This window comes from Eschrichtius robustus, chromosome 3 (assembly GCF_028021215.1).
Source record: "Eschrichtius robustus isolate mEscRob2 chromosome 3, mEscRob2.pri, whole genome shotgun sequence".
Taxonomy (NCBI): Eukaryota; Metazoa; Chordata; class Mammalia; order Artiodactyla; family Eschrichtiidae; genus Eschrichtius; species Eschrichtius robustus.
The window spans coordinates 98,287,489-98,311,551 of NC_090826.1; the positions used below are offsets into that span (position 1 = coordinate 98,287,489).

At 44.3% G+C, this 24,063-nt stretch overlaps 1 protein-coding gene and 1 pseudogene across 1 annotated transcript; one reads left to right on the plus strand and one right to left on the minus strand.

The window, feature by feature from the left end:
• Window positions 1-483: 483 nt before the first annotated feature.
• OVGP1 (oviductal glycoprotein 1) lies at window positions 484-11,157 on the minus strand. Its single transcript, XM_068540480.1, is given in 12 exon segments — window positions 484-730; window positions 733-882; window positions 885-1,337; window positions 2,323-2,458; window positions 3,651-3,767; window positions 5,364-5,549; window positions 5,650-5,758; window positions 7,047-7,171; window positions 7,656-7,821; window positions 9,477-9,533; window positions 10,516-10,720; window positions 11,128-11,157. Coding segments are annotated over 11 exon segments (1,680 nt in total). The 5' UTR covers window positions 10,596-10,720; window positions 11,128-11,157; the 3' UTR covers window positions 484-629.
• Window positions 11,158-21,432: 10,275 nt separating this feature from the next.
• Window positions 21,433-21,961, plus strand: LOC137762490 (NEDD8-conjugating enzyme UBE2F pseudogene; annotated as a pseudogene).
• Window positions 21,962-24,063: the final 2,102 nt, after the last annotated feature.

Consider the following 24,063-nt stretch of genomic DNA (forward strand, 5'->3'; position numbering starts at 1 on the left):
GAAAATACTCTGTAGGAGGACTGCAGTGTGTAGTATAGGAACTGGTGTTTCTGGAGGAGACCTAGGAGAAGTTTGCAGGTAACACAAAAAAGACTGCTTTTGTCTTCCCCTCCACCACTTCTTATGGAGAGAATAGGTGGGGGTGTTTTTTCAGAGACAATTAAGACTTTACAAAGTAGGGAATATAATTGGAAGGCACAACACCCTCCTTCTTCTCTCAGCCCCCTTGAGGAGTATGGAAAACTTCTCTAGAGGAGATTCTGGCTCTGACCAACAGTGAAGTCAGCAGTTGTTCACGGCAGAGAGGGAAGCACATAGTGGACACTGGAATCCACATCAGCATGGGCTAGACACAAACTCCCTCTTTCCAAAAATAACAGGAGAGGAAAGTGACCTTGAAAGGAAAAAGCTGACAACTGGTTAGCACAGGTCATTTCAAGAAAAGAACTCCAGAGAACTCAAATGAATTCTTATGCTTCCAGTTTATTCAACAGAAAAGAGATGAAAGTGTGGCCTGCGGCCTGCTTTGCCCCAAGAATGGTTTATGAATGCCTGGGCACAGGCAGCTACTGTCAGGGGACCCAGAAGAAAAGGCAAGGACTTTCCCCAGTTTCTGCCAACAACAGATCTTAGGATCCTCGGTCCACAGCAGAGTTTTCTGGATTTTCTTTCTTTAGAGAGAGAGGACTCATTGGAAGGGTTACTGAATCATCAGAGGAATGATTCCATCAGTGGGAACAAAGGGCTTGTCAAAAGCAAGAGCAGTGTGTCCTGGGGGCGAGATGACAGGACCAGAGAGCAGCGTACAGTTTTCAGCTTCTGTGTGAAGACCAAAGTAACCCACCAGGGGGTCAGGGTCCACCTCAGAAGTCAAATTCGCCTCTCAAGAGTCTCAGTCTGCCCAGCAGGGGTGACTGTCATCTTTCCTGAGGGGACGGTCATCTTCTCAGGGGCTTCAGCCTTCCTTCTTGGGGGCATGATTTTCTCTCCAGTCTGAAGATGCACAGGAGCCACAGTTATCCCTCCAGGGGTCACAGCCTGGTGGCCCACAGAGGTCATGGTCTCCTCTCCAGGGGTCACAGTCTTCCATTCTGGAGTTACAGGGTGCTTTCCAAAGGACAGAGTTTCCCTTGTAGGGGTCACAAGCCCACCTCTGGGGACTGTGGTCAAAGTTTCAGACTTTCTATGGATCTCCGTGGCCACAGCCTCTCCTCCAGGGGGCAAGATCCCCAAATCAGTGGTCAAATCCTTGATCACAGTCAGCCTTTCAGGGCCAATTCTTGAAGAATTCACAGCAGTTGAGAGCCAAAATTTTGGTGAAGGAGTTGAGCTGAACTCTAGAGGAAATCATCAGAAAAGGCTGAGATTCCTACCCCTTCCTTCCCATCCTATTACTGGCAGGACTAGACCCACTCCAGGGCTGAAGTACTTGCTCCCAAACCAGAATTGGAGGATTTCCTAACGCACCCACTTGAGGACATAGACAAAATCTCAACACATAGAAGCCCTGCTCCCCTACCTCATCATGTTAACATGATCCCAGGGACCTACGGGCACTCAGTGGGTCTGCTACATTTCTGGTGAGTAACCCCAAAGGCGAGTCTGCCAGTTCTCTATGCTTAAGCCCTTGATTTGACCTTTGCACCTTGAGCAAGACCTTGCCCCCAAAGCCTGTTTCTTACTTGTGGAATCCTCAAGGAGAACCCTTTTGTGTCCCCCATTGTGGGAGGCACCAGGAACAAGGCTGAGGGCAAGGAAGCTGCTCTAGACAGCATGCTGTAAAGAATTGGGTTGGAGTCCCATTTCCACCCCTGACTGGCTGTATTATCTTTCTGAGCCCTAGTCTCCTCACAAAATGAGGGTTATAGACCATCTCCAAGATTGTTGCAGCTCTAGCATGCCAGGTTCCATCTCCTAACTGCCAAGGCAGTCTCTACTATCAAAGAGATATCAACAAGAAACCTAATTTCCTTTTCTGGCTCTTGTCCCATGAAAACAGGAAAAAGAAATAGAGAAATAAACTAACATATATTGTGTTCACTATGAGCCAGCATGTTTTCATTCCATATCTCATTTAGTTTGTATCATGTCCTGAGTATAAGGATTACTCTCATTTTGTAGATGGGGAAAACAAAGCTCAGAGAGGTCAAATAGAGCATGCATTCAAACCAAGATTAGAAAGCAGACTAGCGTGGCATCAAAGCTTATTGTCTTCCTTCAGTGTCATGTTGCCTCACCAAAGCCTTTAGATCTAACAGAAGGCATGCACCAGTAGCTGGGTGTGCAACTGTCAACCCCAGCTTCCAGGTCATAGCTACTCACCAGCCTTCACCAGGAGATTATTCAATGTGTAGACAAGGGGGAAAGGGCCAGTGCCACAGAAAGTGCCCTTGACGTCATCCAGGTCCAATGTCCACACCATGGCCCCCCCAAAATGCTCTCTCATTATGAAAAATGCCTGAAAAAGCAGTAGTCAGTCAACCCACTGTACTAGGTACAATGGCAGAAACAGATGGGCTCTCAGAAGGCAATATGGCAGGATGGTTAGGCATGTAGTCTGTATTTGAATCTAGCCTCTACTGCTTATTAGCTATGGGATCTTGAAAAAAGTTACATAAAGCTATGTCTCTTAGTTGCCTCATGTGTAAAAAAAAATGGATAATAACATTTCCAACATTTTTTGGATCCAAAGAACTCCTACATGCACATGTTACAACATGGATGGAATTGGAAGACATTATGCTAAGTGAAATAAGCCAGTTACAAAAAGACAAATACTATGATTCCACTCATAGAAGTACTTAGAGTAGTTAAATTCATAGAGATGGAAGGCAGAGTTGGGATTAGCAGGAGCTGCGTAAGGGAGGAATGGGGAGTTGTTTAATGGGTGTGGAGTTTCAGTTTGGGAAGACAAGAAAGTTCTGAGATGGATAAGGGTGATAGTTACACAACAATGTGAATGTACTTAATGCTACTGAACTGTAACAAAATGGGTTAAATGGTGACTTTTATGTTGTATATATTTTGCCACTATTTGAAAAACAACTTTTAAATTCCTACACGTAAAATATTTGGAGCAATGCTTTGCACATAGTAAATGTTAAACACTGTCTCCCCAGCCTGCTAATCACCATTATCATCATATTAAATGACAGATATTGCTTTATTTTTTATAAATCACATCAACATACCTTATACCGTAGTGAGGCTAGAAAGGAGGAGAAGAGCAGATAATATTGTACACTTTACACATATAAGAAAATAAAGGCTTTTATCCATGATTTTTTAAACTTCAGATATAACTAAAAGGCAGATGTTTAGCCTTGAATTCAGGTTTTATTATTACTTTATGAGTGTTTTCTGTAAGGCTGATGGAAAAGATACAGTCTGTCATATTCAAACAGCTCCAAGGCCAAATCAGTTGGCTCCTTCTCGGCTTTACTTTTCCCAAATGTAAAATAAGAATGAACCCCATAATTGTTAAGTTTGAAACTGAAGATTCTGAGATTTTTTTTCTACTTACAGGCTAACAAGTTAACCTGCCAGTTTTATAGGTACACACACACACACACTCACACACTGTACAGACAAAGGCCTCATGGAAGCAGAGGGAAACTCTATGCTGGAGCAAGAAAGGAACAAGGTCTCACCTTGTAACTGAAGCTGACGGCATCATCATAGCCAACCCACTCCTCCCCCTTGTAGGCATATGGGACATACTGATCGTCAATCCAGTGCTTCTTCGCTCTCCAGATGAAGGAGCAAATCTGCCAAGAAGATCGCCAGGTCAGTTCTGTGAAGTGCCATGGAGGGAAGCACCAGCAAGGATAAAGAACCCAAGAATCCCTCACCAGGGAGTGAGAAGAAGGTAGACCAAAGAGGGGGTGGGGAAGCCACTCACAAAGGACCTTCTCTCTATTCTGCGAAATTCCTACTACCACACATTCCTTCCTCTGACATCCGTGATGGATAAACAGAGAGAGAACCAAGGAGTAGCTGACATCCTTAAGTAACCAAACCAGGGTTTGGTAAATAATGTCAATACCAAACTACTACAGTAACAAACCTGACTCTGGACCAAACCTGTATCTTTTTCAAAGAATTTTCATGAACAAGTATCTCCTCTGTTCATTAAAACCAACATAAACTGCCCCATCTAGGTAGTTATCAAACTAACTTTCGAATCTATAATAAATATAAAGGTCTCGAAGGCAGGGAGAACTAGGTTATTACAATCAAAGAAGCACTGAGTGTGGACTGGGTACCCATCACTGAGCTGGAGACCACCAGCTGCAAAGATGTAGATGTGTTCAAGTTGGGCTGCAGAAGTTAATGTGTAAGGTTTTTTTTTTTGAAATTAAAGTTTAGTCTACCAAAATTTCTTTGACCCATAGTGTCCTTCAAGAACACTCCTTCAACTATGTTATCACTCATAACCATGCTTCATTGGACTAGCAGGAAAACATCTCCAGGCAGCCAGCACAGAATAGAGATTGGAGAGACACCAGCACCTCCACTACTACCTCAGGTAAAGACAAAGCTCACTCCCTGGAGCCCCTACACACCTGTGTCTATGTGCCTGCTGTTCTCTGCCTAGGAGGTCCTTCCCATCTTGCCATTCGTGCCCATCAGGACTCTACCTGTGCTTCAAAGATCTGCTCAAGATCCACCTGCGCCATAAGACCTTCCCAGGTACTACAGCCACATACTCGGTGCCTCTTACTGTCTTCTCTTTTGTTTCACATCCCTTGGGTCCATGTCTCTTTCCTTCAGTCAACAGTAAGCTTTGCTGAGATGGGGATTAGGGAGTGGAATTAGGGTAGAGGAGAAAGAATCTGTGATGGGAGATGTCTTGAATTACTTCAAAATTATCTAGTAGTGGGAGGCAGCGATTCAGGGAGCAGAGAAGAAACAAGATTGGTCATGAGTGGTTATTGATTGAAGCTGGGTGAGGGGTATTTGGAAATCAGGGAGAGTGAGAGGACATTATACTATTCTTTTACCTTGGCAAATGTTTGAAATTTTATATATATATATATATATATATATATATAGCAAATATTAATTATGTTTAGGCCATATATTGAGTCAGGATTGACTTAAATATCTTTTAAGATTCTTCTAAGGGGTAAAATATCTGTCCTCATCTATTCAGACTCCACCTAGTTCCTCACCCCTAACAAAGGACTCAACTTCCCCAGAAGAAACAGAATATCCCAGAGAGTGGGTTTCCCTTGCCCCAGTAAACCACCTCCTTGTCCTGTCTCTAGCCCTCACTCGTGCCTTTCTCCCTGTCCTTGCTCTTGCCCTGGGCTGGGGTGTGGGAGCCCTAACTAACAGACAGAGGTCCCCATTCCTGTCACCTCATAATAAGCCAAGAAGCCAGCTTGCTTGGTGTACTTCCCTGGAGATGCTGGTCCCACAGCTTCTGCCCACAACTCATTCTTAGAGGCTTTGAGGAGGCGAAAAGTACGTCCATAGGTGGGGAGCCCCATAAGGAGCTTCTCAGGTGCTGCCCCAAGCTTTCGCCAGTAGTTCATGGCATATGCCTACAGGTAGGAAGAATACAAACCCCTCCTTCTTACCAAGAGCCAATGGCCTGGCTCAGGGACAGATTTTTGGGCCACATGAGAGCTTTCTTTTTCTTACCGAAGATTTGGGGTCCTTGGGCATAGAGAACAGTGGGCTATTGTGTCCTGTGAACTTTTCCCAGCTTCCATGTAAGTCATAAGACAAGACGCTGATGAAATCCAGTAGTCTGTAAGGGGCAGGAAGAGGAGATATGAAGATCGTGCTAGCTAGATTTTCAAGTCCGATCATCACAGCGATGACTAGCTAACTAGCTGTACATTGGGCACCCAACTTCCCTGCCATTTCTGCCTGTGGGGACTGCCCAAGCTGTGCCCTCCACTTGAGAGGCTGCCCCTGGAACACACAGCTGGTTAGGGACAGCGGTGCATCAGGACCTATGCCATGCTGAGAGTATCCAAGGGAGTGAGCAGGGGTCAGAACAGAAAACAAAGGCATTCAGGCTGATACAAGTGCAATAGACGTCTGCATAAATCGTCACGTGTAAGCAGTTCTGACCCACAGCATGAAAAAGCTTCTGTCCTTCTACCATTCAAGGAACCATTGAAACCCATCTCTTCCAGAAAGCTTTCCAAATGACAAAGTGTAATTGAGCCTTACCAGGTCACAGGTGTACAGGTTAACATGGATTATCTAATTTAATTTTAATCTGTCCAATGCCCTAAGTACTACAATTGTCTCCATTTTAAAATGAAGAAATTGAAACTCAGACCGTTATCTAATTTGTCTAAGGTGACCCAGCTAGGTGAAGGTGGTCTCACTCAATCCTGCCTGGTTGTAAGACCAACACTAGCCAATTGTGCCCCGCTGGGTCTCTCACCTTTCCTGCCACAATGGAACCACTCTCCCTAAGTGTAATCACATGCAAAAATTGCGTGTGATTTCTTGTGTTCTGCATCTGCCTCAGTTATCACATCTGTAAATACTTGATTCTTTAGCTTTGAGAAAATTAGTCCAGAGCTGTCCAGAAAGTTAGGAGCTCTCTTTGCCTGATTTTGTAACTTTTGCATGAAGATCTGTGCTCTGAAAACAGGGCCTGACTGGGCATTCCTATTTTTGTTGCAGTGGCAGTAGTTGGCAACTAATCCGTCTATGTGATACGAGCTATCTGGGACCCAGTGAATGCCTACAGGGGACTCTGGGACAGCAGAGGCCAGACCACTGGATTCTCTCCTAGAGACCCAGCGATGGGTGCTATAGATCTCTACCCAAGAGGATGCTGTGGTGAGGACTGGTACTACATCACCTCCCGCTGATCTCCTAAGCAAAGCCCAGAATATAATGGAATAATCCTTGTCCCCACCCATGCTCCTGATCAGCCCACCTCCCAAAGGTGCACTCACAGCAGGGCAGGAACTTGGAAAGCTCAAGGACAGTGCTTAGGCACCTCTGGGGTTCTGAGCTTGAGATGCCTCCTTCCCTCCAATGTCCTGTCCACTAAGGCAGCACCCACTCACCTTCCCAGAAGGTGCACATCATACGCTTTTTGGATGACACGGGGGTCCCCAGAGACAGCAGCAGAGAGCAGCAGCCTTGGACGCATGGTGACCTGCGCCTCCTTCCTGAAAGCAAACAGGAGCTCCTGGGAAGAAAGAGAGGCAGATGCGAGAACCAGACAAAGCAGAGTCTGGGAAAACAAGACTCATCCAAGAAACCTTTATTTATGGAGCCCCTTGAGCCAGGAGAGTCAGACACAGGCCCTGCCCACAGGCTCGTGAGAAAGGCGGATGTGAGCCAATGTGGTAAGTCATTGAACAGAAGGCTGGCAGCAGGCCCAGAAGCAGAGTTCAGACAGCCCACCTGAGGGAGTCCAGGAGCTGTAAGGAGAAGGCATCACTCAGGTTGGAGGGCTGGGCCAAGGCCCAGATGTGACAGAGAGAAAGAGCCGCCATAGGGCCCTTGCTAGGCAGCTCTTTGTCCAACACCTGCAGGTGATGGCAGTAAACAACCTTCTGTTACCGCTGTCTTGCCCTTGTCCCCGGCCTTAGGCTTCCCCTGTACCCTGAGCCCAGATATGATCAAAGTAGAATCATTTCTGCATTCGGGAGCTGCCAGGCTGGCCTTACTTCAAGTAAGAAGACAAAGGTCCAGCGGTCACGGCTGGGGCTGCCTCTGAGTCCAGGGTACAAGAAGAAGAGGTCCAGACCATCAAAGCCATGTGTCCTCAGGAGGGCTATCACTGAATTGACAAACTTCTCCCGGTTGGCGAATGTGGACAGCATCGTGGTGAACCTGCAGGGAGACCAGGGGTGAGGCCAGGAGTGTTGGCCTCAGCCACAACCTCAGCATCCCTTACAAGACCCCTTGGTTCGCACCCCGTGGAGGGCACAGTGGATGTGACTGAGGAAAGGAAGGCAGGTCTTTCAAACTCTCAGAGTCTCTTAAAGCCCCTCCCAGCATGGGGCTCCAATACCCAGGAATGGGGACTTCAGCCTCCAGGGAGGATTTGCAAACCACAACTCCCCCTGCCAGATGGAAACAAGCACACAGCCTGGGGTGGAGAGAGCAGGCTCAGGCCAGCTTGGCCTCTGAAAACATGGTCCGCCCCTAGCCAGGCACTGTCCCTCTGCTGTTTCCTCGTGGGTAACAGCTCAGTCCTGACACCCTGTCCTGGCACTGACTCTCTCTGCCTGAACAGATTCAGGGAGGGAACATGAGCCAAGGGCCAGCATTTCCAGAAAGATCTCTGAGCTAACGTGGCACAAGAGGGCCATGCTCTGACTAAGGGTTCTGGACTCTTTGCTCTTTTGTTCTTTGGCTGTTTGATTGTTTTCTATTTTTTTCTAGTGTTTTCTCTCCCATAGTAAAGACACTATTGGAAAACTTGTAACTTATTGAACTTTAAGCAATTTGAGACTAGTCCTGAGTGCAATGATTAGAAAATTAACCAGATTCAGACTTAGGTAGGCCTGGTTCCATTATCTGTTTGCCACCTCCTAGCTGGGTGATCTCAGGGACACCTGGGTGAAATACTGCAAGTTCCTTAACTTCTGACTCTTGCTTTTTTCCTACAAACTTGAGATACAAACAACCACTTTGTAAGCCTCTCCTGAGTAATCATGAGATAATGCATGTAAATCCCCTGGCCAGCATCTGGACACAGCAAATGTTCAAGAAGAGGCGGCCCAGGGAGAGACGAGGCCTGGGGTCAGGCAGAGCTGGTTCTCACCCAGCTCCCTGCATCCTCCCTGCATTGCTCCTGGGTTCTGTGCCAGTTGCTTCCTCACATTCCCCCACTCTCAGGCCTCCAGGTGTCCCTCTCCTACAGCTCCTTCCTCTAAGGCAGGAAGGGAGGCAACTCTCTACCCTTGGCCTCAGCCATGAAATAGGGGGAAAGTCTCTTCAGAGAACATGAAGGCAGTCTGTCACCTCCACGCTGCCTAGTGGAGGGCGACGAGGAGTAGCCACCATGCACTGGACACAGACCATGTGCCCAGGGGCTCAGCTGAGCATCCTGTTTATATCACTTCCTTTCCTCCCATCCTTTCAGGTTGATACCACTGGCTCCATTTATAAAGCGAGGAAACCCAGGCCCTGGGAGGCTTGGGGTTTATCCATGTCCTAAACAAGACTCCTCCCCTCCTGAGGCCAAAGCCCTGCCTCTTATGCAGCGTTGAGGGGACAACTGTGAGCACCCCATTTTTCCCCTCATTTCCCCCACAGCCCCTTTCTCACCACCTCCTGGACCTGCCTTGTCTCCCCTCACTCACCATGGAGGAGAGGTCGGGGGACCCTGGACTTCAGGGCCAGGTCAGGACTCGGGGGGGTACTAGCGTGTCTCCCCACGGCCCAGCTGGCTCCCCACTCTGTCCTCACCTCCGGCCTGCCTGCTCCTCCCCCATACATCGCCCCCACCCCAGAGAGAAGACCTGACAGCACAGTCTCACCTCGATGTGCCGAAGTTCCAGCCCCCGATGGACAGCAGTGTTTTCAGCTCCCTGTTCCTGTGATGCAGGACAGAGTCCGTGAGCTCGGTTCTCATTCATTCATTTGGGGAACTGTGGCATGTAGGGGGGATGGGAGGACAGGAACGGAAAGGGGGAGACGGGTGGGGGAACCTAAGGAAGAAAAGAGCAGAGCCCAGCAGAACCCAAGAAGGGAAGAAGGAAAAGAGGGAGAACAAGCCGCCCACACACAAGTCATCCCACCCAGGAACCCCCAGGCTGTCCAAAGCCCCCCAAACTCCCCGCTCCCATGACCGTCCCGTAAAAAGGAAAAGAAAAAGCAGCCTGAAATTTCTCTTCACTCACTTTCTTAGTGAACAAATGTTTACTGAGCAATTATTATTTGCCACTGACTGCTTTAGCTGCTTGAGATACAGCAGTGAACAGAGGACAAGCTCCCTGCTCTCCTCTCCAGAGCTTGTAATCTAGTGGCATGGATTTTCCCCACCCTTCTATAACCATGCATGCAGTGACAGACCACCTCCTGGGCAGGAGAGCCCAGGAGTCCTGGGGAGGGAGTACTGAGCACCAGCTCTCTGCCGGGCACTGACCCAGCCACTGGTGTACAAAGATTTCACAGACATTGGCCCTTCCCTTGGGGGGCTCATTTGCAGGTGATAGATGGTAATAGAAACACTAGCATTTGTGAAGCATTTGTGATGCACAGCCCTCTCTGAAGCGCTTGAACAGCATTAACACATAGAATCCTCAACACGGGGCTTGAAGGGTGAGTTGGGGGATGCCAGGCAGAGAAGAGAGAGGAGGGCATTCCAAGCAGGGGCCACAGCAGCCACGAAGGCAAGGAGGCAAGGACGAGCTCAGAGTGCTGAGCAGCGGGGAGCTCCCAAGGCAGGGATGATCTGGAGCGCCCTGGACAGGAGGCTAGGACACAAGAATCAGAGGACAGTCGACGACTCACAGGAGAAAAGGATTAACTCTCTTCCATTTGTAAAATACAACCCCACATCCAAAGTGAACACACCTCTCCTTGAGCTTGTTGAACTCTGGGTAGAGGATTTTCTCATCCTGGGGATCCTTAGGAACAATCTGATTGTTGTTCATTGAGGCAAAGGCAAATACCAGGTGGGTGCAGAGAAAGGGGTCCAGGTCGCGGGGCAGGATCGAAGCAGGGCTGGGCCGACTAAATGCCCAGTTGGTGAAATAACACACCAGTTTGTGGGCAGCACCTGGCAGGGGAGAGCAGGCATTTGTTGGCAGAAACCAAGGTGGGGGTGGAGAGCAGCTTCCACAGAGCAGCGTGGACGCAGCTCAAGAGGCAAGGCCACTGTAACACCCCCCGACTCATGCCCCAAAGCTACACTGAAGGCAGGTCCCTCCCCCACTGCTGGGGTCCCCGGGGTCTGGAGGAAGAATGCCTTGTGAAACCCTCATCAGAATGGATCCTCGAGCCTGGATCCTGGCACAAGGAGTGAGCCAAACAGCAGGTGACTGAAAATCCTCTGCTGAACTGCATTGGGTCAGTGACCCCTGACACGGAGCCAGGGCAGGGCGGGGCTGCAGGAGCACTAGACCTGGAGCACTTCTCAGGTGGACACTCTCCCTGGCTCTGGAGAGGACCACACAGTGTCCTTACCATTGTGGTGTTTCAGCACAAGAACCAGCCCTGTGGGAGACAAAGGAGGAATCACACGCAGATTCACAGGCACACCCAGAGTGACACACCCCAGCACACCCTCCAGTTCTGAGTGCACCCACCAACTCAAGCAAATGGAGACACACACACCCTTCCCTCTTTCCTCTTCTCTACACTGAGCAGGTGAAGCCAGATCTATCTAAGCTCCTTTCCACTTCAATAAACACCATACGTATACACACATGCTTTGCACAGGGACAACCATGACATTTAGAAGTCTCAGCAAAAGCTCTAGGTCAATGGTTCTCAACCCTGGATGCTAATTTAAAAGTAGTGATATCCTGGCTCCTCCCCCAGAGATTCTGAATGAACTGCTCCGAGGTGGAAGCCAGGCATAAAAATGTTTAATGTGCAGCCAGAGCACAACCACTGCTCTGACCACTCCTCCCTGGGCCTCTCTGGCCCTTCACTGTGCCCTGTCCCACCTCTACCTAATCCAGGGCCCCGAGTCCCAGGATGCTTCCCGGGAACCAGAGAGACAATGAGCTTATGAAGCCTGGCGCCTCCTGAACTAAGAGACACTGTGGGGCTGGGACCCACCACACTCACCAACCCACAGCAACAGCTTCCCCATCTCTGTGGTCTGAGAGCTGCAGGTCTAGACCTCGAGCCCCTTTATATGCACTTCCCCAGGTATGACCCTGGGACAGCACTGGGATAGCCCAGCTAAACACACACAAAACCAGGGACAGTGATTAATGGGCAGCTGCCCCAGAGTCACAGTGACCCCAGCATCTCCTGTCCTCCCGCCCAGCAGAGCTATAGCTCTCAGATCCAACAAAGCAACAACTCCCTCTGCCACTGGCACAGAGTGGGTGTCCACCATGGGCCCTGGCGAGGGCAGGGTGGCACTCAGCCCCTCCTCCTGGAATTCAGCCCCACGTGGACTGAGTATGAGGAAGAAACACTGAAGGGCAGCAGTAATTCTATTGTTATAAGATTAGTGGTTAGAAAAGCTGTGTAATGTAAAGTTAAAAAGGCCCAGCTATGGACTCAGGCAGGCCAAAGTTTGAATCCCAGTGTCAAAAATTAGAAGTTTTATCACCTTGGGCAGTTATTTAGCTCTTTGAGCTTCAGTTTCCACACTTGTAAAACGGAGATAACACTTGAACTTACCTCATAGGGTTTTATATGAATAAAGAGATAATGTGTGAAAAACTGTTAGTTCAGTGCTTTGCCTAGAGTAAGGGCTCAGTGAATGGTAGTAGTTATTAGGGATGGCACAGGAGTTTCCTCCCAGAGCAGGGTTCTCAAACTCAAATGCTGACAGGCAGGTAATGTAAATCGGTGAAGTGGACACAAGAGAATAGTTTACTCTCCACTTGATTAGAATAACAGTTCAAGCCCAGAGATACACTTCAACTTCTCTTGGTCAGGAGACAATAGAGATTGGTATGAACAGGGACAGAACTCTGAGTAGCCACTAATTTTTGCCTTGCAGTGAAATAGAACCAATCTTTTAGAGGATTCTTCAATTTCTCAAGAGAAGACAAAAATCTTAATTTTTGTATGAGTCAACAATGTTTGAGCCAGTATATGAGCCAATGGTGACACTGTCATGAGAGGTGTCATGAACCTAAGGAATATAATGAACCCAATTTTGGACACCTGGGAGCCAATTTTTTAAAAATACAACAATAATATGAAGGATAAATAACATAGGTCTATACTCCAGTGTTCTCATGATCTACCAGTTTTCTTTTCTGCTATAGAGGCTCTCAGATCATGAGAAGGTCCCATATTTCAGGGTGTGAACCTCAATCAGGGGGGACCAGAAACTGGATGTTCTCAGTGTATCCACTATGCCCATCCTCTTGGAGACTTACACAGCTGACCTAATCCACATGCCAGTGAGGTGCTAACCAGACGTCAATATAATAAATGACACTGGGAAGTAACAATGGCTAGTGGTTGAATTCACTTCATTTCCAATATGAAGAAACTAGGAAAGTTTAATTTGTATCAGCAGGTTGCTTGGATATCATGGAATAAGAAAAATAAGTTGGTATAGAATGTTTAGGGCAAGGATATTTCACTGAAACTTGGGAAAGCCAGAGAATACCCCACCCAACAGAGGCTGTATCTCCATTTGTTCAGCCCTCTTTGCCTTCCTTTATGTATTCAATGAATATTCACTCAGCACAGGCCAGGCCCTGATAGGCACCTTAGGTATGTGGTGATGAAGACAGTTTCTGCTCAAGGAGCTTCTAGTCTAGTGAGCACGTGTATCACACTCCTCAGAGCCAGTGTGTGTCCCTCTCTTTTATCTCTTGGATGAGTGCAGTGGAAATCACATGAGTTTTCTTTCCAAACAACCTTGAGATCCAATTCCTGCTCTGTACTATCATTAGGTCTCACCTGCATGTTCAATGCCACCCTCCATACCTTCAGCTAATATTAATCAGAATCAGGAGATACTTAAGCCTCATAAATGCAGTGCTGGATTAGATTTGGCAACATCTCGCACCATTGGTAGATTACCCCTGGTGCGCTTTCTAACTCTAATGACCAAGCTCTTACTTGTTTCCCAGTTCCTAGCCCTTGTGCCCTAATTCTTGTTTCTGGGTCTCTGCTTTGATTTCTCTTCCTGGTTTATAACTGTAGGCACCACAGTTGGTTCCTAGGGCTTGGGTCCTGACTCATTCTTGCCGGGCTCCTGGGGCCTTACTGCCTGTCTTTTAAGATCACCCTGATGTGAAGGCCTGCTTCTCTCTGCTTCTAAGCCTCCCTTCACCCCACCTCCTGCTCCCCAGATACCACATCACTGAGATTTCCCACGAGGTTTGTGCCCTTCCACCCAGACTCCTGCCAGGGGCACTAGCTGTTCATGCTGTACCCATCACAGGGCCAAATCTGCCTGCCAACTGAACCTCCTTCATCTGCACCTGGCTCAGTGTTCTGGGCTCCTAGTCTGCTGCAGTGGGCAAGGTTGGATCCCAGACCTCCCTCTTCCATCCATTCAAAAGTGACTAATGATGCTGAGAAGAACGGCAAGATATAACAATGGATGCCCAGGAGTGACCTCTGCTTCATTCAGGGATGACTGTGCCAAAGAATTGGCAACTAAGCCTCTGTGTGTGGGAGATGATGAATAGTGAAATGCTGAGTGAGGGTCAGGTTGAAAATCACTGTGCCATGTCGCACTGTTCTCTCCCAATCCTCCTCCTTGGGTTCCTGCTGTCAAAAGTACAACCGTTGCTTTGTATTTTTACACACCCACCCAGATACTTAGAAAACACTCCTTCCTAATGCTCAGCCTGTTCTCACGAAATGACAAAAGGCACGTACAATACCTTTTAGTTGGCTTGCTGAAGAAATCCCCACTGCAGCACAACCTATTCCACATTCTACAACACTCAACTAGATGAAGGCAAGATCACAGACGTGAAGGGCTGTGGGTTTAACAAAGCATTTGACCAAATTTTTCATGATTCTCATGTGGAAAAATTGGAGAAGTATGACTCGAACAAAAGCAATTGGTTGAATAACATAAGAACAAAAAGAGTGTTGACTCCAGATCAGTGTAAGCTTGAAACAGCTTTACCACATCTCTAAAATGAAGGAGATAGACTAGAGCATTGTTTCCCAATATTTAATATAAAAGATGATTTTGGGTTGTGCATTAGGATTTTTTAATTTTAATATTTATGTGTTTATTTTAATGTGTGTTCGAAAATGTAATTATCCAAAAAACCCATGATTTCTTAGATATTATTTAAGTGTAAAACTTGAGGCAATTCGAAAAAGAATATTTTAATAAAGCAGTAAAGGTAACACTATTTATTCAATCTCCTTAGAAGTCATTTTGAGAACATCACAATCCTAAACACATCCTATAACCCAGCAATTTCACTTTTAGAAATTTGCCATGCAGACATATCTGCCCAAGTACACAAAGAAAGTATGTTCACTGCAGGTTTATTTGTAACAACAAAAAACAAACAAAACAAAAGGGAAATCCCAACTGACTAAATAACCATGATTTGGAGACATATAAATATGTTGCTACACATCCATGCAATGGCCTCTTTCTTTACTTTTTAAGCCAGTTGTTCTCAATTGGGCAATAATTTGTCCCCCATGGGACACTTGGCAAAGTCTGGAGACATTTTTGGTTGTCACGATGGAGGCAGGGGTGCTACTAGTACCTAGTGGGTAGAAGACAGGGATGGTGCTAAACACCCTACAAGGCACAAGACAGCCTCCCACAGCAAAGAATTATCCAGTATTGATAATTAATAATCCCAAGGGTGAAAAAAACCCAGTTAAAGCAGAGTTGCTTTCATTGTTGTTCTTGTTCTTTTAATTTCATCACAAACCAGAGATCAGGTATCTACTTACCCCTTATTAGCCTACATTTAAAATTAAATAACTATTTCATCTATTGCAATGTGAGCTCTTTTAGTCAGGATATGTGACTGATTTATCTTTGTAGCTCCAGAACCAGCAATTAAATGGTCTGCCTTTGGAATGAATGAGCTAAGAAAAAGCACAGCCAAGGAGCACACTCTGGCTTAGAAAGAGGCAACTGGCATTGGGTCCAGTTATAGAAGCAGGGATTGTAACAGCTATATTTTATATTACTTGTTTTTATCTTTCCATTTCCCTCCTGTTACTTTATATGAGGGCACTGTTGATGGCTGATTGTTTAGGTTTAAGATGAAAGTATGAACAAATGAACATCATCCCATGATGATAAAGAGCTGATGGAACTTTGGGCATCTCTTGTGTTGAGGTCACGACATTTGACCTGCATTTCGGACAAGAGAGGACAGTAAGGGGCAAACAGCCTGGACCACAACAGATATTTTCCAATTCTCCCTCTACCTCCCCATCCTTCTCCACCTTACTCTCTGCCCCTGCAAGTTAGTCTGTTTGGACTACATCCAATAGCTCAGTGGGCTCTGCCTGACAGAAGAGTAGAGGGAGGAAGGAGAGTGAGGTCAGGGTGTTTATTCCCCTAGGGATCACTCCCTGTGAAGTCACATCAAGATGACCATAACCCTCCTTCGAGGTTCACTGTTCCTCTCAAGGAAGACTGCTCGACCTGACTATCTCTTCTTCCAGTTTCAGGTAACCTCTCCCTGTAACAGCTCCACTCTTCTAGCCCTGGCTTCCTATACTAGCTCTATGATTCCCCTACACCACTCCCAAAACTCTGTAGTTAGTCTCTTTGTAAATAAACCCTCCTCAAATTATCTTAATTTGAGTGTACCACCTGTTTTCCTTAGGACCCTGACTGACAGACCATATAATCTTGGATCATGTTGCTTAATCTTTATGAGCCTGTTTTCCCACCTATAACATTAAAATATTAATAATTATGTTTCAGAAAAGACAACCTACTGAATGGGAGAGAGATTTGCAAATGATATGTCTGACCAGGGAGTAAATTCAAAAATATACAAAAAATTCAGCCAATTCAATATCAAAAAACAAACAACGCAATTAATAAAATGGGTGAAGACCTCAATAGACATTTTTCCAAAGAAGATATACAGATGGCCAACAGGCACGTGAAAAGATGCTCAACATTGCTAATCATCAGGGAAACGCAAATCAAAACCACAATGAGATATCACCTCACACCCGTCAGAATGGCTATCACCAAAAAGACAACAATAATAAATGTTGGCAAGAATATAGAGAAAAGGGAACCCTAGTACACTTTTGGTGGGAATGTAAATTAGTACAGCCGCCACGAAAAACAGTATGGAGGTTGTTCACAAAATTAAAAATAGAACTACTATATGATCCAACAATTCCACTCCTGGGTATGTGTCTAAAGAAAATGAAAACACTAATTTGACAAAAATACATGCACCCCAATGTTCATAGCAGCATTATTTACAATAGCCATGATTTGGAAGCAACCTAAGTGTCCATCAACTGATGAATGGATAAAGAAGATGCGGTATATATGTGCAATGGAATGTTACTCTGCCATCAAAAAAAAATGAAATGTTGCCATCTGCAACAACATGGATGGACCTGGAGGGTATTATGCTTAGTGAAGTGAGATAAGGAAAGACTAGTACTGTATGTTTTCACTTACACGTGGAATCTAAAAAACAAACAAAAAAATGAATGAATATAACAAAAATAGTAATAATTATCTTACAGAGTATTCAGATGATTAAAAGTATTACTTTAAATAGAGTGTTTAAAAGGTAAATACTGAAAAATATAATGCACTATTAACTATTTGCATTTGTTAGGTGCAACAGAAAACTCAACTAGAAGCAATTTAATCAAAATTAAAACTTATTAACTCACATTAAAAGAAATCCAAAAGAGGTGGCTTAATCAGCACTGCTTAATTCAGGTGTTCAGCACAATCATCAAGGACCCAAGTTCTTGATGTGTTTCTTCTCTAAAGGACATGGCCACTCGTACCTGAACAAAATCAAAGTCCTGTTGGTAAATATGGAAGAAGGAGGGAGAATAGTTATTAGACAGCCAACTGCACCTGCTACACTGTTATTAAAGTATACAGTAATGAGCAGCTGCCCAACCTTTGGTGGCACATGAGAGTGGATGGGGCCCAGAAAGACTCTTGGGGAAGGGGGCGGGGGTGGAGTCAGCAGAGCAGGGTCAGAACAAGACAGAAAATACCCTTCATAGAAATCAACGAAGAGGGACTGTTATTCCTGATGACAGTGATGACTTCGCAGAAAGATTCCCGTAACTCTGACAACAGCTTCCATTCACTTCCAACCTCACAGAACATGCAGTATTTTCCCCACTGACCAAGACAGCAATTGTTGGAGTTGTGGGGTTGCAAACAACAGACACCAGCTCTGGCTAAATCAATCAAAACAGGAATTCAAAGGAAAGCCTGTAAGGCAACTTAGAATCAATGGGCATGTTGTAGAATCAGTCTGTTGTTTTTAATTGAGGTACAGTTGGTTGATAATATTATATTAGTTTCAGGTGTACAACACAGTGATTCATTATTTTTATAAACTCCATTTAAAGTTATTACAAAAGAGTGGTTATATGTCCCTGTGCTGTACAATATACCCCTGTTGATTATTTATTTTATACATAGTATTTTGTGTCTGTTAATCCCATACCCCTATCTCGCCTCTCCCTCCTTTCCTCCTCTGCACTGGTAACCACTAATTTGTTCTTTGTATCTGCAAGTCTGTTTCTGTTTTGCTATATACATTCACTTGTTTTATTTTTTAGATTCCACATATAAGTGATAACACAGAGTATTTATTTTTATCTGTCTGATTTATTTCACTAATCATAATACTCTCTAGGTCCATCCACATTGTTGTAAATGGCAGAATTTCATTTTATGGCTCAATAATATTCCATTGTGTGTATGTACATCACATCTTCTTTACCCATTCATCTGTTGATGGACACTTAAGTTGCTTCCATACCTTGGCTATTGTAAATAATGCTGCTATGATCATTAGGGTGCAAGATTCTTCTCAAATTAGTGTTTTTGTTTTCTTCGGATACATACCCAGGAGTGGAATTGCTGGATCATATGGTAGTTGTATTTTTAGTTTTTTGAGAAACCTGCATACTGTTTTCCATAGTGGCTGCATCAATTCACAATCTCACCGACAATGTACTAGGGTTCCCTTTCCTCCACACCCTCACCAACATTTGTTATTTGTAGACTTTTTGGTGATAGCCATTCTAACAGGTGTGAGGTGGTATCTCATTGTGGTTTTGATTCGCATTTCTCTGATGATTAGTGATGTTGAGCAGTTTTTCACGTGTCTGTTGGCCATCTATATATATATTCTTTGTAAAAATGTCTATTCAGGCCTTCTGCCCATTTTTTAATTGGGTTCTTTGTTTGTAATAATGAACTATGAGAAGGAGAAATTAAGGAAACAATCCCATTTACAATCACATCAAAAATAAAAAAATACCTAGGAATAAACTTAACCAGGTATGTGAAAGACATATACTCTGAAAGCTATAAAACACTGACGAAGGAATTTGAAAATGATACAAAGAAATGGAACGATATCCCATGTTCTTGGATTGGAAGAATTAACATTGTTAAAATGTCCATACTACCCAAAGCAATCTACAGATTTAATGCAATACCTATCGAAATACCAATGACATTTTTCACAGAACTAAAACAAGTAATCCTAAAATCTATATGGAACCACAAATGACCCCAAATTGCCAAAGCAACCTTGAGAAAAAAGAACTAAGCTGGAGGTATCACACTCCCTTAATTCAGGTGTTCAGCACAATCATACTACAAAGCTTGACTACAAAGCTATGTTAATCAAAACAGTATGGTATTGGCACAAAAAACAGACACATTAATCAATGGAACAGGATAGAGATCCCAGAAATAAACCTACACACTTATTGTCAATTAATCTACGACAAAGGAGGCAAGAATATACAATGGAGAAAAGACAGTCTCTTCAATAAGTGGTGCTGGGAAAACTGGACAGCTACACATAAAAGAATGAAATTACAACATTCTCTAACACCATATACAAAAATAAACTCAAAATGGATTAAAGACCTAAATGTGAGGCTTGAAACCATAAAACTCCTAGAAGAGAACACAGGCAGAACACTCTTTGACATAAATCACAATATTTTTTTAGATCTGTCTCTTAAGGCAAAATAAATAAAAGCAAAATTAAACAAAGGGGACCTAGTCAAACTTCAAAGCTTTTTGCACAGCAAAGGAAACCATCAACAAAATGAAAGGACATCTTACTGAATGGGAGAAAATACTTGCAAATGATATGACCTATAAGGAGTTAATTTCCAAAATTTATAAACAGCTCATACAACTCAGTATCAAGAATCAGTCTTAAAACACAGTCAGGATCCAAGAAAGACTATTTATAAAAAAAAAATAGACTGCCGGGGTCCTGCCATGGAAAGTCTGGTTAGAAAGTTCCACTGGTGGGACTGGTGATGCCGCCACTGGGCTGTCACTCGTCATTGCCAGATACCCATTCTTTGAATCTCTGCTGCACTGCCTCCAGATTTAAGTCCTAGATGGAAGTAGCCAAATGGCCAAGCCTAGTTCAGCTGCCTAAACCCTGGTGGCTTAGGTCAAAGAAAAAAACAAAACAAAACCTAGGCCCCTTTAAGCTTCCATAGTCTCCCCTCCAAAGCACATCAATGGAATCCATTTCAAAAGCACATCCAACACGTTACTTCGCTGTTTGAGATCTTCAGCATGGCTCACAGCACCCACCATCCAGCGGCAACCAACCTCATCTCCTTTTATCCTGCACCCCCACCTCCATATTTACCCCTAGCTGCAGTGCCCTCCTTCTCTAGGAAGCTCTAAGCTCCTTCCACAGCAGGACTCTCACACTGCCACTTCCTTCTGGAATTCTTCCCCAGCCCCAAGCATCAGCTAACCCACATCCAACCTTTAGGACTCAATCCAAATGTCACTTCATCAGGGAGGATTTACCACTTCTTCATGACTGGCTATCATCCTTCTGTTTAGCAATCTTTATTTCTTTTGGCTAGCACTAAAACATTATTTCCTTCCTGTCTCTCTCTCTAGACTAAGCTGCCGAAGTATGGGCTGACCATGTCTGTCTTGCTCACTACCACACACCACAAGGCCCAAAAGCTTCTGATACACCACAGCTGCTCACTCTTGAATGGCTGGTGACTTCCCTGCCTGGTTCCTGACCCATCTAGAATTCTCAGTAGATAAAGCCAATGCTTCTCAAACTTTAACATGCAGGAGTCACTGGGGAAGTTGTGAAAATATAAACTCTGATTTAGGAGGTCTGAACATTCTGCCCTTCTAACAGGTTCCAGGTGATGCCAATGCTGCTGGTGCACAGACCACACTTTGAGGAGCAAGTCAACACCTTATGAAATCAAATGATAAGCCAGACACATAGCACAAACACTGTACGATTCCACACATAGAGGTACCTAGAATAGTCAAATTCATGGACCTGAAAGTAGAATGGTGGTTGTCAAGGTCCTGGAGAAGGAGAGTTATTGTTTAATGAGTACAAAGTTTCAACTTGGGATGATGGATGGTGGTTGCACAATGTGAATGTACTTAATGCCAGTGAATTGTACACTTAAAATGGTTAAAATGGTAAATTTTATATTTTACCATAATGTTTTTTTAAAAAACAACTTAAGAAAAACAAACAAGGCCCATGTTGGCCCTGCCAAGTACAGACTGCAACAGGGGCCCAGGAATGGTGTTGGGCACCCAGCCTGTGTCTCCAGGTGCCGAGGTCAAAGGTAGCATTAATGCTAACTGTGCCAGGCAAATTGACATTGGATAATGGTCAGGGGCCTGTACATCAGCCAGTTTCTATCCTAATCAGAGGGTTTCTGTGAGAGACAAGCTGCTTGTTAAAGATCTGGCAGAATTTGAAGCTGATATACTTACACATGTAAAGTACATTTTCTGATTCAAACAAGCTTCATTCCTTTCAGCTGAGATCCTAGATAAGGGTTACCATTGGAGTGGAAAATTTTAGTTTGAAGTTCCTAATGCTTATAACATGGTGCCTCCCAAAGTGAAATATACCAGAATCTGACAACCAACATCACAGTGACAATGAAATGTCTACATTCACTGAAGGAACCTGCACCCAGTAGCACTGGCTTTCCCACCAGAAAGTTGAAAGGATGGTGTTTGGGGGTGAAACCCTTTACTTACTGACCTTTTGAATTTTGACGATCTATTACATACTGAAGAAGCAGAACATCATTTACAAGACAAGGAGAGTTTCCAGAATACGTTGAGGACTACATTAAACCTTACTCTAGATGATAAAAGATTTTAGGATCAGTGACTGTATCTTAACATGCCTCTATAACTTAAAATGACTTAACGCTTCCTGTCCTGATCTTTGCACCTCCTTCACTCTCTGTATTGCACTAGTCCTACGACCATGTAATGAAGATGAAAAACTCCACAACTGCCCACTTTTGATGGAGAACTCAATAAGAAAATGTGTTTGGGGCTCAAAACTGGTCTGCTTACTTTACTTTTCCAAAATCAAGCTATATAGACTGCTGACACTCTTGAGAGATTTTAATTACATCAAAATAGAGACTAGAGCTTCCTTACCCTTTTTCCAAACAAAATCAGTTCCCTGCACAAGTGATTCTAAATTTCAGTGTGACCCAAGATTGGCAGTAAGAAAGTTGCTACAAACGGTGATTTGATATGAATTCTTTCAGCTTCTTTCACGTATGTTGGCTCTCTTTAGGTGCCCTAAAACTTCCCTAGGATGCATACAAATATTTGATGCACGTCTTACTGAAAGAAATGCTTATGTAAGTATAGTTTGGAACAAACCTTTTTTTTTTCTATTCTTTTAGTTTGTAGATACAGTTAAGTCAAACAACTACGGAAATACAAAGAATATGAAAGCACATTGCTCATGCTGTCCAAATGCAACAAGAAATGTGCATTTTACAAATCAGAGCCCTTTACTTTTGGGTCTAGGTGTGGCAAGAGAGTTTTGGAGCCCTCTGTAACTGAGTGATTAAAAAATAAACTACAGGGACCCTCCTACCCCCACCCTCCCAGTCTCCTGCCCTTTCTATAATGCTGCCCAGAGGAAACATGGCTGGGAGTCCAGAGCAGTCAGAGCTTGGGTGATTTTGCTGCCTTAATGCCACTGTGGATCAGCAGGTAATGCCTATAGAGCTGGTAATTAAAGACCAGCCTCCTACCGTCCTGTGGGGCAGGACAGATCCTGGAGAACCAGCCTGATGTCTGGAGCTACCCGAAACAGTACTTGAGCCAACCTCAGTGTTTGTTGTTCTGAGCACCAGAAATCAGCAGTGGAATATAGTTGGTCAGGTTAGTGGACTTCACAGTAAGAACAATGAGGATAGGGAAATGGACTTACTCCAGCATTTGGATATTTGAACCAGTGAGATTAAATGCAAAATATATGCTTGTATGGTTTTAAACAAAGAAAACAAAATGAGCCCATTTCCACCTGTGGTCAGCAAATCTGTGCTCACTGTACTGAAACTACTCCCAAGTCAATAGCCTAGTAAACAACACTGCATGTGATACTACATTTCTGATTATTTTGAGGTCACCTTCTATTTTGAACCATCTTTTTTTTTCTCACTGTAATAGACACATTCAATCACAATTGTGAGGGTCATTCCTACTGTGACTTCGATTACATTTGCAAATGTCTTGGTGATGATCATAAATAGATGTGAATTACTTGCATCAGCACAGATCTATCTGAATCTAAACTAATATTTTTTACATTAAGTAACATCGTTCTTCAAACTGTAGGTTTTCCTTCTCTGATGTCATTTTAACCACCTTGACACATTATATTTATTTCCTTGGACTCTTATCTCTTTCACTGACTTTTCTATCATTCTTAAGTCCATGAGGAACATGCCCATGAAAATTTAATTCCTACCCACCTCACCCTCTACCTCACTTTCTCTAAGTGATCACAAATTTTAAGCTTTTACCGCTGGGAAGAACTTAAGTGTTTCTACCAACACATCCTATTACCTCCCAAGAAGTTACACTTACGAACAGTGAGGGCTTCAATTCCACCTCCCCCCAAACCTGACAGTCAGATCATATGACAACAAATTCCCATGTTTTCACTCCAGGGTAATTGTGAGAACAGAGCTCACGCTCAGCAAGGGTGAAACACAGAAGCTTTACTTACAAATACTTTGCCCGTGAAACTGCCCCAGTTTCATGATATTTTAGCTAAACGAAACTTGCAAAGCACAGAAGTACATAACTGATTTAATTTAGTTTTAATACAATCAGCAATTGATCCATAACTTCTAAGTGGCAGTAGCCACCAACCAAGTAACCAAATATTTACCTTAAGTTCCAACTAGCTACTCTAGGGGGCTGGGGAAGCACACAAA